Source organism: Dasypus novemcinctus, chromosome 9 (genome assembly GCF_030445035.2).
Source record: "Dasypus novemcinctus isolate mDasNov1 chromosome 9, mDasNov1.1.hap2, whole genome shotgun sequence".
NCBI lineage: Eukaryota > Metazoa > Chordata > Mammalia > Cingulata > Dasypodidae > Dasypus > Dasypus novemcinctus.
In genome coordinates, this window is record NC_080681.1 from 51,248,634 (window position 1) to 51,264,582 (window position 15,949).

A 15,949-nucleotide genomic window follows, 5' to 3' on the forward strand; every position below is an offset into this window, starting at 1 on the left:
AAAACTATAGTAATTAAGACAGTGTAGTAGTAGTATTGGAATAAGCAATTTGATCAAAATGGAGCAGAATACAGAGAATAGAAATAAATCCCCATGTATATAGAAAATTGAAAGGATTCTGGTGCTGGGACAATTGGTATTGATATAAAAACAAAATTGATTCCTGCTTCACGTCATAGAAAAAAATAAATCCCTGGTTGCCGTGAGAAAGACAAATGCTTTTGCAATTTTAGAATAAATTTTTAGAATAAAACTAGGAAAACATTAATGATCAGGAGTAGGGGAGGATTTATTAAATAAGATATAAGAAGCTCTAATCTTTTAAGAAGTTATATAACATAATTTATTTCTATTAAAATTATTTTAAAAGTTTCTGTTCATTAAAGGGCATCAGAGAGAAAAAGAAAAACAAGTCACAAATTGGAAGAAGACATATACCAACAACAACAACAAGTATCTAAAAATATATTAATGATTCCTTAAAAGAAAAAAGAAAAAGAAAAGTAATCTGGTAGAAAAGTGAGCAAAGATATGAATAGCCATTTCATAGCTAAAGTAACACTAATGGGGAATAAACATAGGAAAAAGTGCTTATCCTCATAATTAATGGGGGAAATACAAGTTAAGATCACCATGAGAAACAGTTTACATCTTCCAGATTGGCAAAAATTTAGTCTGAAAATACCAAGTGTTAGCAAGGACATGGATAACCATTTCTAGGATATAAAGTGTCTAACCAATGCAAATGATTTGGCAGTATCGTGCACACACGAACAAGTTTTACTCTATAGTTTTGCAATTTTATTCTCAGATATATAATCTAGAAAATTCTTGCACATATTTACTAGAAGTACTTATCAAGAATGTTCATAAAGCATTGCACATATTTATAACCAACAAAAAACTACCCAAATGTTCAGAGAGGAGAATGAATAAAAATAAATTATGGTGTATTCACACAATGGCATTATACAACAGTGAAAATCAACTGAGTTACATGTAAAGTAAAGGGATAATCTTGGAAAAAAGCAAAAGCAAGTTGCAAAGGATTATACATAGTATCATAGCATTTTTATAATGTTGATAAATATACAAAACTAAACAATGCATTATTTACAAGTATATCTGCATGTAATAAAACTATTTAAAAAGCAAGGGAATGATCAACAGAAAATCCAAAAGAGTAGTTACCTCAGGGACAAAGAAGAAAAGTAGCTTTAGTATAGTGTTCTAATTCTTATATTTGCTTCATAATTTACGTATTTGCCATGTATTATTTGGTATATATCAAGTGTTACAGGATGAATATTCTAATAGAAAGTACATTACCCAGAGGAGTAATTTTCTGCAAGTAGTACATGGTGACTGAGGACAGACACCAGAGACAGACTCTTGACTTCTAACCTGTCTCTCCCACTTACTGGCTGAGTGACCTTAGTTAAGTTAATGAAGTGCCCAGTGCCTCAGTTTTTGCATCTGTAAAAGGGGAACAATAAAAGAACCTACCTCATAGGCTATTGGGAGGCTCAATGCATTTCTGTATGTAATGCACTTAGAAGAGTACCTGGTGCGTGGCAGGTCGCATGTGTGCTCTCATCTGCATTGACTGGGGCCAGATATACAACCTCTTTGTCTGCTTTGTTTGCTTATTTGCAAAATCAATTAAGATTAGCATGAAGTAATACATATAAAGCTACAGCCATTGTGCAAAGCACCCAGTAGGTAGTAATTGAAATACAATTGTTTTGATTTAATCTGCTGGATTTCCTATATTTGGCTTTTAACTTGAAAAAGTAATCATATGGTAAAGAAGTAAAGATACCAACTCTTGAGATGCTTTAGTTGGTGAGCAAAGACATTCTTTTAAGATAAGTAGTTGGATATGGTCTATACTAGATTTTTCTTAATATCCCCCAAAGACAGCAAACTGTCTTAATATTTGATAAGATAACATTTTAAGATTATAATAAAAAATTTGAAAACCTGGGATAATCTATAGTCCTATTCATTCGAAAACAGTCACTCTTCTTAGTTAAGGTAGTGTCCTCTAGCCCCTATCCTGTGCTTTAAAAAAATAAAATGGAAGCATGTGGGAAAGTGGAAAACGATAGAGGGGAAATTCAGAGTGTCCACATGTTCAAGAAGATAATGACTGGTCCGATAAAGGCATCCATTACCAGTGATCTCACCTTTACTGACTTAGTGCTGGAGATAACTGGACACGAGGTGCTGGTGAGTTGAGAGCCTCGGATGCTCTGTCTGAGGACCGCTTTTCCCCTTACGTTCTGAGAAGAAAACATTTTGGATCTGCTTCATGGAAATGTTGTTTGTTTTATTGTATTTTTTTAAAAGATAAATGTATGCTTGTAACCACAGGTAGATTCCCAGAAGTTTTAGGAAGTTGTCATGTTGCATCTCTTTGTAGCCTCCCTCTTTCAGCTGAGCTCACTGAAGTCAGAGCCTAAGCTGCCTTTCTACCTTTCTTCATATGGTATAAAGTGTTTAGCAAAATTAAATTTAGTTTGTGCTAAGAGCAGCTTGCTAACAGAGAGAGCATAAAGCTTGCAAAACTTTACTTGCCTGTGTGCTCAGTATACCCCAAAACATAAGCAAACTTAATGACTTTATCAGCATCATCATACCCCAGTCACAGTCAGCTTTGTTCATAAAACGTTGTTGATAAGTTTAAGGATAGACCCAATAAAAGCCACTCAATTCTTTCCTTGGTTCTCTACTTTATAATTTAACTATTTTATCACCTATTCTGTCCCTGGTACTTTTAAATGGAATAATGTATTTATACACAATTACTAATTGAAAGTGTCAATGTTAAGAGATCATCAACAACAGACATCTATTGAGTGCCTATTGTATGCAAGGCACTGTACTAGGCATGGGGCTACAAAGACAAAGGAGAAACAGTCCCTGCCCTCAAGGAGCTTACAAGCTAATTAGACTGACAGAATATATACAAATATGTAAAAAGACAAAGGACAATCCAAGGTAGCATAAAATATTAGGGCACTGAGTAGAAACAAACAGGATTTTAGCTTTTTTTTTGCATTTCTATGGTGGCGTAATACCCTGAGTAGGTGGAGGTGAGTGAGCTAGAATAAGCTCATGTTTAAGCCTTGCAAACACTCTCTCCCCACTTCCCCTTCCAAGAGTATCTACCGTCATGCACTACAACATAGGCAAATGGTTCATTCTTTTCCCCAGTGCCTAAGTGTTAAATCCTCTTTGAGATGGCCTCCTGACAGGATGACGCACAGTCCCAGTTTATCCAGGGCTGTCCAGGTTTAGCATCAAAAGTCCCACACATTAGAAACCACTCCTACCCCAGCTCCACAGACCCAGGCAAACCAGGATGGCACTTCCGAAGTACCTTGTCCAAATGTACTCCTCCCACCTCCCATGGTCATTGCTCATGAGTACCTACCCCAAGACTATTCCCCAGATAGTTCTCTAGTTTAAAATCCTACAAGGAAGATCCAAACAGTCCCAAAAGACTGCTGGTTTAAGAGCATCTTGTAGACAAAAGAAGAAAATCATGAGAGGATGGTGGAAAAGGGACTGAATGAAGTCCATGTGAGAAGCAGTGAAGGAGACTGAATGGGTATCAGGTATGAACTATGTAGACGTTTTAACATCACCTCCTAATAGTGCAAAGAAAAAGAATAGGAACATAGATTGTTTCCCCAAAATAGATCTATTTAACCATTTGAATCAGCACCCCAGCATGATCCAGAGTATATAGCTGAAAGAATGTCACCACTACGTGAGTAGCAAATATTTGGGCAGGTATTAAATATTACATATGAGTTTTATTAACACTGTCTTAAATGTAAGAGGGTTTCAACTTTTCTCCAGCATTCACTTGGCTTCTAAGTCAATAATTTTTATTTTCAAGAGGAGTTTTTCTTCATCTCAAAACGAGGTGTATAATTCAAATATATCAGTAATGGAGAGGACTTCAGAAAATAAAGTTAATCTGCCTTGAGAGGTGTCCTTTGGAATATGATACACAAATCTGATTTTCACCTAAGGATCTCAAGAAACAATATGCATTTCTCTTTCAGGCACAGTGATTTGTGTATTGCATTCATTTATTTTTCAAAAAATATCTGACTCTGAAATCTTAGGACCTTAAAAGTCCCTGAATTGCTATTTTATGTCAAGCCCTTAGGAGCACATACCAGGGTTAGTGAAGCACAGGGACTTAGCTGCCAAATACCCATTAGCCATAATGGAAATCACACAGCTAGGTCCCCACACCAAACACTGGATATTTACTTCCTAATGTTCTTTTAATGTACATTTTCTTGGGTGAATATTTACTGTGGAATATTAAATGTGAGATTCCTCTTTTTATGGGCCATTTGAAGTGATTGATTTTGTTTGTGAATTCCTGTATCTTTGCCCATAATGGCTATCTGTTGTAATGGTCTCTGCCAAATGTCCTTGCATTGAAATAACAGAAGCCATGGATCGGCCAGCTGTGGCATTGTATTACAGTGGTCTTAAATGCTGGGAGGAAGCTGATGGCACAGTTGGGCAGAGAAGAAAAGGTATGTAACATAACGAGTATACTAATGCTTCAAACCCAATTGCGTCTTGAAATCACTGAGGTCTGTAAACATGGTTGTGTAGTCATCTTTTATATCAGAGATTACGTCTTTTTGGTATTGAGTGGTGTTAAGACCAACAGTCATGAACTGATAGTGGCATGACAAGAGTTCAATAGCCCACAACCAGGTCTATCAGCACAATCTGTCAGCATTCTGGACATTTTAAAAAAGGCTGTAATAAAATCACTGCCCAAGTTATCATTTCTTATGCTTATTTACACTGTGTATATATATTTAAAATGTGAATGGCCAGCTACATTTAGATTCAAAACATTTCCCTGTGAAGCTAGCAATTTCAGAATTTGGTTGTTTTTTTGCTCTTTTGAGTATTTGAAAGGGAAAATTTATAAAAAGATGGAGGTATCATGATGTTCATTTTTTAAAAAAAATGTTCATTTTTTAAAACCTGAAGATACATAGACATTTGAGATATGATTAGATTAGGTAATATAGCTATATCCTTGGATGCCCCAATTAAGTCTTTCCAAATTTTTGCAAATGTAAATATTGTCAAAGGAGACAATTATATCTGACCAACATAACCTCTTCATGGTAAAGGTGACTTATAAATGAAGAGGCTAAAATTCATATACTTTTTCATAAATTTATAAAGCACTGTTCTGATACATGCTGCACAAGAGATTATGTTGAAATAAAATGATTCAACAATCCCACTTCTAAGTATACTCCCAAAATTTAAAGCAGGGACTGGGACAGATATTTGCACACTGATGTTCATAGAAGCATTATTCACAATTACCAAAAGATGAAAGTTAACCAAGTGTCCATCAACTGATGAACAGATAAACAAAATGTGGTATATACATACAATGGAATATCATTCAGCCATGACAAGGAATAAAGTTCTGATACACGTGATAAGTTGGATGAATCTTGAAGATATAATGTTGAATGAAATAAGCTGGACATTAAAGGACAAATATTATATGATCTCCCTGATAGAAAATAATTAGAATAAGCAAACTCGTTGTGTCAAAAACTAGAATTCAGGTTACCAGGGGCTGGAGTAGGAGTAGGGAAGGGGCAGTTAATGCTTAAATTGTTCAAAGTTTCTATTTAGGGTGATGGAAAAGGTTGCGCAATGGGTGGTAGTAATGGTAACATAGCGTTGTAAATAAAATTAACAGCACTGAATTATAAAGTTGAATGTAGCTAAAAAGGGAAATCTTAGGTTTTATATAATGCTACTAGAATAAAACCAAAGAAACACATAGGAGTATCCCACACAGTGAACCCTAATGTAAACCATGGATATAGTTAATGGTATAATTATAATAATATTCTTTCATCATTTTAGCAAATATTCCATATTAATGCAAGGTGTTAATAATGGGTGTATGTGTGTATGTGTGTGTGTGTGGTATATGGGAAGTCTGTATTTTCTGCATGATTTTTCTCTAAAACTAAACCTTCTTTAATTAAAAAAATAAAACCAAAAAAGGAAAATAGCAACTATGAGGAAATTTAAAGATCACATCCCACTATGTTTTAGACAGACATTTCAATTTTACTGGCTTTTAAAAGCTTAAGCGACATCACAATAATACCAACTTTATTTTTGCTATGTAAACATCTGCACTACGTTTGCATCTCAACAGTAATCCATATAATTAATAGTACTTTTTATCCTGCAGTTAGTGCAAGGGAATGGAATCTCACTGATATAATCATATCACTAACATTACTAATTAAACAATGGGAAAAGAAGTGGTAATGTGAAAAATCTTTAATCACAGACTAGATCATGTTCTATAAAACAATGTCAGTCCTCACACATAATATTTGCTGGTGCCTCCAATTTGGCATTAGACAAACTAATGCCTCCTAAGCCACATGTAAAGAAATCACTGTCATATTTTAAAAAGACTATTTTTGAACAGTATTACTTGTTTAAATGAAAATCTTTAATACTAATTGATCTTGCCTCTGAATAATATAAGTCCTTCTTACTCTTCCAGACCAAGGGGTGACAGTGAATAAAACTCTATAAAGATCTGCCGTGAGGGAGTCTGAAGAGTGCGTAGGATAAGTGAGTTGCACGATAGGGAACCTCCTTGAATTCTCTTCGCCTTACAGAAGGGCACATCTTGCTCTTGTAGCCGGGAACACCACAGAAATTTTTGCAGAGTGGGGGGAGGTGAGGGTGCAAGAAGCACTAGAGAAGCAGGGTAAGAATTTAGCCAATGGACCAGCAAGGATGTATGTTTCTAATCACAAAAGGAAGGATAGTTAGGGGAATATAAAAGGTCACAAGAAATAACGGCCTGCTGACATGGAGCCTATCATTCCAAGTGCAAATTCCTTAAATGGGTGGGTGAAAAGCTCTCAGAATTTTAGATTTGGAGTAGAACTTAAGAGGTCATCTGGTGAGCTCTTTCTGCAGAAGAGGAAATGAGGACTTTAAAAAGTGGAGTGACTTACATCAAGCATTGCTGAAGAAAATTATTTTTCTGTTTTCTTCTTAGCATCTTTTAAAAATATATACAGTTTTTTGTTTTAAATTTTTGTCATTTTGGAACATTTCTGCACATTGGAAATTACCACAGCTATTCTTGCTAGGAAAGAACAATTCCTGGGCCCAGGGGTTCAAAAATGCAACACAACATTTCCAAGCCAAGTGCCACCTGCAGGCTAGCTATGAGCTTCGTGAACACAATAACTCATCCACCCAATTCTAGGCCTTTTTCAACCGTCACTCAGGATCAAAAAGTTAGAAAGGATAAATTACCACACAATCATAATCTATAAAAATACTGGCCTAGGGTACACTAAAAAACTTTCAATAAATAAATATCAGACATTTGCTTTATGAAAGTCAGTGGAGATGTGCTCCTCAGAAATCACATCCATCCTTTCAGGCTGCTTTTTACAAATCACACATACAGAGTCCAACAGATGACAATGGTTATAGATCAGGTTAGGATAAAACTTGATTATAAAAACGTCTTTTGATGTAGTATTTCTATAAAGGAATGCAGCTAATACTGTTGAGTTGCTCATGTTTTGGTTTTGAAGGCAATATTTAAAGAAATCCACAATGTTTTTTAGCCTTGGCAGCATCATTAAAATGAGTGTTCAGTTCCTAAGATAACCCCTCTGAGAGGTGATCACTCATTAGAATGTCTTAATTCTGGATATTTTCCTTACATGCCGACTGCCCTGCTTTGCAGTCACACCTGGTAAGCACCTGAACATGGTACTTCTGAGGAGGGATGCCGTTTCCTGTTTCGAGTTCTCTTCCCTTTTCCTGTCAGGTGGCTCAGGAAGTTCAGTGCTCTGGTGTCTGCCATAGTGGATACTTGGGACTTCGATCTGGCATGTTCATTCCTCAAAACACAGGTTTATTCTCAGGATGATTTATAGTGAGTGATTCTGGTTTCCAGTCTGGTTGAAAAAAGTGAATATTGAATGTCCGCGCCCAGTTCTTAAAGACTCGTTTCTCTGTGATAAAGCGGTGATGACTGCCTTTCCGTCCTCGCTCATGTGAGAGGTACATTGTACACTCGTCAGGCCCAAAGGGTTCGTAATAATGATAAGGTACTGAAGGGTGGTTGGGATCCCTACAGGAAGAAAAGGAGATAACAGATTAAAGCAAAAGCAAAAAAAAAAAACTTCTTTGAGGCGAGATGTTTTCTTAAGCACAAATCATATTTCCTGGTTCAATGAATTTCAGGAAACAGTTTTTCTAATGTTTAAGCCATAAGCAAGTGAAGAGGTTTTGTGGTTATTAAGTAAGTGCAGTGACCATGATTATCGAACAAAGAGATAAAAAATGTGCTATAAAGCATTTAGGTTTCCCAGATCTTGAAACTACATATCCCTAAGACTCAGCTACAACTTTTTTCTACTCTTGCCCACCTACAGTCTATTTATCAAAAGCAGCTACAGAGTTATTTAAAAATATAAAACAGAGAAGCGGACTTGGCCCAGTGGTTAGGGCATCCGTCTACCACATGGGAGGTCCACGGTTCAAACCCCGGGCCTCCTTGACCCGTGTGGAGCTGGCCCATGTGCAGCACTGATGCGCGCAAGGAGTGCCCCACCACGCAGGGATGCCACCTGCGTAGGGGAGCCCCACGTGCAAGAAGTGCACCCCATAAGGAGAGCTGCCCAGCGCAAAAGAAAGTTCAGCCTGCCCAAGAATAGTGCCACACACACAGAGAGCTGACGCAGAAAGATGACACAACAAAAGGAGACACAGATTCCCGTGCCGCTGACAACAACAGAAGATGACAAAGGAGACACAGCAAATGGACACAGAGAACAGACAACTGGGGGGGAGGAGAGAAATAAATAAATAAATAAATCTTAAAAAATATATATATAAATATATATAAAACAGATCCCCCAACGACCCCCAAACCTCAGAGCCGTCCTGCTATTCTAAGAGCATGGCCTACAGAGCGTGGATGGTCAGCTCCTCTCCACTCTTCCACCCCCCTTGTCCCCTGGGCTCCAGTTGCACTGGCCTTCCTGGTCCTCAACTCTGCCAAGCGCACTCATACTTTGGGGCCTTTGCATTTGAGGGCAGTCACCTGCCCTCATGATAGCCTCCTCATGACTCCCTCCTTTTCACCATTTGGGAATCCACTCAAATGCCACCTCCTCAGCCAGGCCTTCCCTGGTGCTTACTCCCTCCACTCGTTCACTCTCGTTTTCTTTATAGTATTTATCACTCTCTGAAATTGTAACTGGTGTATACTTATTTATTGTCTGTTGATGAGGGAAGGATTTTGGTTTGTTCCTGGAATAATGCTAGGTAGGTGTTCCATACATATTTTTTAGATTCCTGGTGTTGAGAGAAATTTATATGGAGTTAGCAGGTTAACAGCAAGCCTCTAAAGAAAACGTCTCCTCTAAGCATGGAACACGGATGACCTTACTTTGATCCCATGGAAGGGAAAAGAAGACAGAAAGCAAGATGCCACCATTTTTCTCGATTGCTCTAGATTATGTACTAGTCTCAAAATCTACAGTCTTTAGATCCAGAAATTCTAAATGTAGCCTAGCAGTTCCAGCACTGTTCTACCTTAATATCCCTCTCTCATCCTCAAACAAAAAACTCTGGTTCCTTCCTTCAAGGTGGTATGGGTGGGAGGCTTTTGTTGTAATTATGAAAAGATTTAACATCAAAGAACCGTGGTTTCAGAGGCTGGTCTCCATTCTAGGTTGGTCCACTCACCTCTGCTGTGTTTTGAAGTCTAAATGATAAGATTAGTCAAAACTTCCCAACAGCAAGGCTTTCTGCCTTGAGCTTTGTTCACCAGCCGGCCTTGATTCAGACACTAGAAGAAAAATGGCACAGGCAGGCCAGCTTCCTGTTAACCACCTTTCAGCACCTGATGACCAGTGACTCCCCTCTGGTCCCTTGGGCTCTACTCTAAGTACAGTAGCTAGGTTTCCCAAGGATGCTCATTCTGTTAGACACCTATTTGTTTTCTTCAATGTAGATCAATACACAAATGGCTTTTAGAGAAGCAACTTTACTGGGGGCAGAGATCGAAGTGTTTTATCAAGAGAGGTGTCAAGTTTGTGGCTCTGACAACAATAAACCTTTGAGCTGCTTCTGCTTTTAGGTTAAAGTTCTTCCAGGAAGAGAGATTTATTTTTGACATGCATCATTTAAACATTCCTCATCCTGGCTTGGACTTTGTGCTGAATTAACATTTTGGATCACTAATATGCCCGTCTTGGACATATCTCAATTTTCTATAGTGAAACAATCGTTCCTGCTCTGTTCTGACTAAGTATTATAGATTTCACTTATTTACTTATGCTAGAAATTGAAGTACACTTACATTTTCAATAGAAGGAGTTTTCAATACTGAAAATGCCTACTAGGAAAAATTCAGACATGGCAGGATTTAAATTTTTGTCATTTTTCCCCATTATGAAGGGAAAAAAATGAACAAAAAGGAATAGAAACTTGTAAGACAAATCTCTCTGGATTCATATGGCATAATTTTGAGAACCATGCCTAATTCATGCTGCCATGGTATATTCAGAGTTAAGCTTTTATTTCATCATGAATAAGGTTTTAAATCTGATTCATCAAAGTTTTGGACACATTATTGGCATCAGTCTGACTAGAAGAACAATTAGGTTTCTAAAAATATCATGAGATTGATTTGGCACCTAGGAATAGCGAGTGATTGGAAACTGGCTAAAGGATGCTATAGGATTAATTTCTTATTCAGGAAGACCATCTCTTTGAATGAAAACTTATCTGGTTCCCTATTGATCTCCTAAAGGGAGGGTTAAATTTGCTATTTTGTTATTATGATTTCAAAGGCATCAAAATAAGTCATTCAAGTAAATGGAAGTTGTATCCACACTTTAAAAATCTGTCCAACCAGCAGAAAACCGTTGTGAGGCACTGGGAAGGCAGGGTGCAGTACCTGCAGATACAGTTCTCCCTAGTTGTAAGCCTGCCATCAGCTGGGATCCATTCATTAAGAAAGCTCATTCTAGTTTAAGGTCATAACTCTTGAGGACTTTTCTCAAACCTGACTTTCTAAAGGCTGCCATAGCTTTTCCTTTCTCCATCAGCCCCAATAAAGTAGCAGTAATCTTCAGCAGAATTCTGCTAAGAAGCTGCTGTAAAAGGAACTATCCCAGTACTCCATTTCCTGTTTGGGACCAGATGAAGCTGAGTGAGTGAAGGTGGGGAGCAGTGTTTGATAATCACAGAGCCAGTTCCCCAAGTATCAGTAGCCTGACATCAGCCTCCAAGGCCAGAATGATGTGAGAAGGGAGGCCTTTTTTTTTCAGGGGAAGAAGATGAGGAACTTGAAAGAACCAACACTTAGCATACATGGAAGCTATAAAAAATAATCATTGTCTGAGGTCCACCCCTCTAGATTTTGGTTTAAATGATTTGGAGAGGGGCACAGGCATGGATTTTTTAAAAAGTAACTTACATTTGGGCATCAAAATAAATAACAGTATTAGATTATACAATCTATGAACTTAAATATCCTTGAGACCATGCTGATTCCAATGAATAACTGAATACTTTAGTTTCCTAGGCTGCTCAAACAAATACCATGAAATGGGCTGGGTTAAACAATGGGAATACATTTGGTCATGGTTTGAGGCTGGGAAAAGTCCAACTCATCAAGGCAATGCTTTCTTCCTGAAAACTGTGGCATTCTGGGTGCTGGTGGCCACTGATTCTTGGTCCTTAGCTTGTCACATGGCAAGGCACATGGCAGTGTCAATTAGTCTCTCACTTCTGTTCTGAGTTTCATTGATGTTTAGCTTTTTGCTTCCTGTGGCTTTCTAGCTCTGTCTGAATTTCATTCTACTTTAAAAGGAATCAGTAATAGGATTCGTGTGGAAAAAGTGGCCTTACTGGCTGCTGGGTGCGGGGAATGGGAGGAAGAGATGAGATGTGGAGGCATTTTCAGGACTTGGAGTTGTCCTGGGTGGTGCTCCAGGGACAATTGCCAGACAATGTATGTCCTCCCATGGCCCACTGGATGGAACGTGGGAGAGTGTGGGCTATGGTGTGGACCATTGTCCATGGGGTGCAGCGATGCCCAGAGATGTACTCACCAGATGCAATGGATGTGTCATGATGATGGGGGAGAGTGTTACTGTGGGGGGAGTGGTGGGGTGGGGGCAGTGGGGGTGAATGGGGACCTCATATTTTTTTAATGTAATATTTTTTTAAAAAAATGAATAAATAAAATTAAAAACAACAACAACAAAAACTCATCCTGATTGGGCTGGGCCACATTTTAACTGAAGTACCCTCATCAAAAGGTCCTGTTTAAAATGAGGTCACACCCACAGGAATGGATTAATTTAAGAACATGTTTTTCTGGAGGTACATACAGCTCCAAACCACCATACTCTATGTGCTAGATCCCAAAAAGTTTTACATGCAAAATACATTCATTCCATTGCAACATCCCAAAAGCAGTAAGTTATTTCAGAAACAATACTAAGTCTTACAAAAAAAATTGATTATGGAGAGACAGGCATAGGAGAAACATTTCTATCCCAGAAGGTCCCAAACAATTCTGAAACCCAGTAGGGCAATCTCCATTAGATTTGAATGTCTGAGAGTCGTCTCTGAATCGATGTTTTGTCCTCCAGTCCTGATGAAGGAGCAGCCCCACTCCTTCCAAGTGCCTGCACAGTACCCATGCTCTTCCCGCACCCTGGAGTAAAGGCTCCAACCGCTCTAAGCATCAGATGGTGGCCATGTTCTCCATGAATGCTGGGGCATGGGCTCCACCCTCTCAGAGCACTGGGTGGTGGTCAGACTCTACAATTCCCAGGGCACCAGCCCCGCCCTTTCCCATACAGGGGCGGCAGCCAGGCCCTCCAGGAAGGCCAGGGCACAGGCCCCACCATCCCTGACCATTAGAGTAGCAGCACTCTTCCTGAGAAATGGGGCAGCAGGCCTGCCCTCTCCAAGCATTGGGCAGATTTGCCCTTTTCATTCTCTTAGCCCGAGGAGGTAGCCTTAGTCCAGACCTTGGCTTTCATGGTTCTTCCCTTGAAGTCATTCTTCATTCAGTTTGTCCTTTCTCTGTTCCCTTTAGTCCACGCTAGCAGTTATTCCATTCATATAGTTCTTGCAAAAAAGCTTGTCAGCTTCGTATAGAGTTCACAGGGATCCACACCATCAGACAGGAGGACTTTCCAAAGATTCTTCCAGGAGAACTCCACTTCCAGTCCTTACTTGCACAGAAATTGCTGTTTCATGTTTAGTTAAACCCTCACATGAAGCACTATTCTTCAGGGACTCGGTCTCTCGGAGCTCTGAATTTCCTGAACCATTAATTTCTGGTTTCTTTGTGCCCAGGAGCTCAGTCTATGCCTTTTCTCTTGCATTTTACTATAGGTTACAAGGAGAAACCAGGTTTTGCTTTCCATATGTAGCTTAGAAATCTCCTGAACTAAATATCCAAATTCATCACTTTCAAGTTCTGCCTTCCATCTGACACCGGAGCTCAATTTGACCAAGTTCTCTGCCACTTTAAAACAAGGGTTGTCTTTCCTCCAGATTCCAATAGCACATTCATCATTTTCTTCTAAGGTTACACTGGGAGTGCCGTTAGCATCCATATTTCCACCAACAGTCTCTTCAAAGCAACCTAGATCTTTTCTATCAAGTATAATTCTTCGAGCTCTATCCATTTCCAGTTCTAAAGCCATTTCCACATTTTTGGTATTTGCAATAGCAGCCCTCCACCCATTCCCAGCACCAAAACCTTTATTAATCAGGTTTCTCTAGAGAAAAAGAACTGACAGGATATATCTATATATCTATATCTATATCTGTATCTATATCTATATCTATATCTACATCTAATTTATATCTCTATACCTATACCTATACAACATTTTATATTTTTATATAAATATTATGAGACTTTTTATAGGAATCTGCTTATGCCACTGTGGGGATGGCAAGACCAAATTCTGTAGGGCAGGCCACAAACTGGGAACTCCAATGAAGGTTTTTGATAAATTTATCAGGAAAAGCTAGCTGGCTGAAGAAATGAAAATTCTCCCCTGTGACAGCTGAAATCATCACTTCTACTTTTAAGGCCTTCAAGTGATTGGATGAAGCTTCTCTCATTATTAAAGGTAATCTTCTCAGTTGATTGTAGATGTAATCAGCCAGAGATGCAATCAACATGCTAATGCTTTAGGTCCACAGAATGTCCTCACAGTAACCATCAGGCCAGTGTTTCCTTGACCAAACAACTGGACACCATAACCTGGCCAAGTTGATACATGAACTTAACCATCACAATGAATAAGGTTGAATATATGGGGAAGCATGGATAGCATTTTCTTACAGAAGAATTCCAATTAATAAATGTAGAAAGAATAAGGGAAAGAGAAAAGTCATGATTAGAATAACACAATAGTAATTGTTGCAGGTAAGATCTGCAGATGAATGCAACATTAGTGGGGGAAAACATGAGGAGAAACAAGTTATTTGCTTATTTGCATAGTCTTAAAGTAATTTTCCAAAGATATTTACTAATGACAATGGGAAAATAATGACATCAAAATGGGGAGATGTTAGTAGTTAATAGATAGTTAGTAGATAATAGTAGATGTTATCTTAACCAAGAGATTAAGGTTACTATTGTTAATAAGAAGACATACTGATTTCACATGCCCCCAATAGGAAGTGCCAAGAAGAGCATAACCCCTCTGTGGTACTCTTCTCAGTAATGCCTAACCTCAATATAACCATGAGAAAACATCAGAAAAACCCAATGTGAGGGGCATTCCTACAAAATCATTAACAAGTACTCCTCAAAAGTGTTAAGGACATGAAAGCCAAGAAAAGAAGGAGGAAATGTCACAGATTAGAAGAGACTAAGTAGGTAACAGTAAATGCCAATGGATCCTGGATCGGGTCCTAGAGCAGGTAAAGAACATTAGTGTAGGAACTGATAAAATGTGAATAAAGTTGCTAGTTTAGTTAAGAGTTCTGTACCCATGTCAATTTCCCAGAATTGATAATTATACCATAGTTATGCAAATTTAGCATCAGGGGAAGCTGGATGAAGAACATATGGGAACTTGCTGTACCAGTTTTGCAATTTTTCTAAGCCAAAAATTACTTAAAAATGAAAAGTTAACAAAACACATACATATGTATAAATTTGTACTTTTAAGCTCCTCAGGAGTTTCTAAAATACAGCTGAGGGAAGCAGATGTGGTTCAAGCAATTGGTCTCCCGTCTGCCATATGGGAGGTCCAGGGTTCGATACCCAGGGCCTCCTGGTGAGGGCAGGCTAGCCCAAGAGGAATGCTGGCCTGTGAGGAAAGCTGGCACAGCAAGATGATTCAATAGGAAGAGACAAAGAGGAGAGACAGTGAGAGGTGCAGCAGACCAGGGAGGTGAGGTGGTGCAAGAGACTGAGTGCCTCTCTTCCACTCTGGGAGGTCCTGAGATTGGTTTCCGGTACCGCCTGAGGGAGGACAAGCAGACATGGAGGAGCGCACAGTGAGTGGACATGGAGAGCTGACAATGCGGGGTGGAGTGAAGGGGTGGGGAGAAATAAATGGATAAATAAATTTTTAAAATAAAAACATAAAATAAAATACAGGTGAGTTTGAAACGACTGACTTAGTAAATATTTGCTAAACCTATCTGCTTAACTCAGGTTATCTCCTTTTTACCTTCATCAGCCCTCTAAGGTTCCATTTGATAAGAAAAGAAACTGAGCCTCCAGGTGGCACTAGGAAGACAGTCCAGTGCCTGACTTGAAGCACACGGCCTCCCTCATTTACCAGCCAAGCGGCAAGACTGGACCCTT

At 38.7% G+C, this 15,949-nt stretch overlaps 1 protein-coding gene across 1 annotated transcript in view; it reads right to left on the minus strand.

Annotated features, from left to right (window-relative positions):
• Positions 1-778: 778 nt before the first annotated feature.
• ST6GALNAC5 (ST6 N-acetylgalactosaminide alpha-2,6-sialyltransferase 5) overlaps positions 779-15,949 on the minus strand; it is a 188,864-nt gene continuing 173,693 nt past the window's right edge. Inside the window, exon 5 of the mRNA XM_004472819.4 lies at positions 779-8,209. Coding sequence (XP_004472876.1) covers positions 7,978-8,209 — 232 coding nt within the window. The 3' untranslated portion in view covers positions 779-7,977. The remainder of the gene's footprint in view (positions 8,210-15,949) is intronic.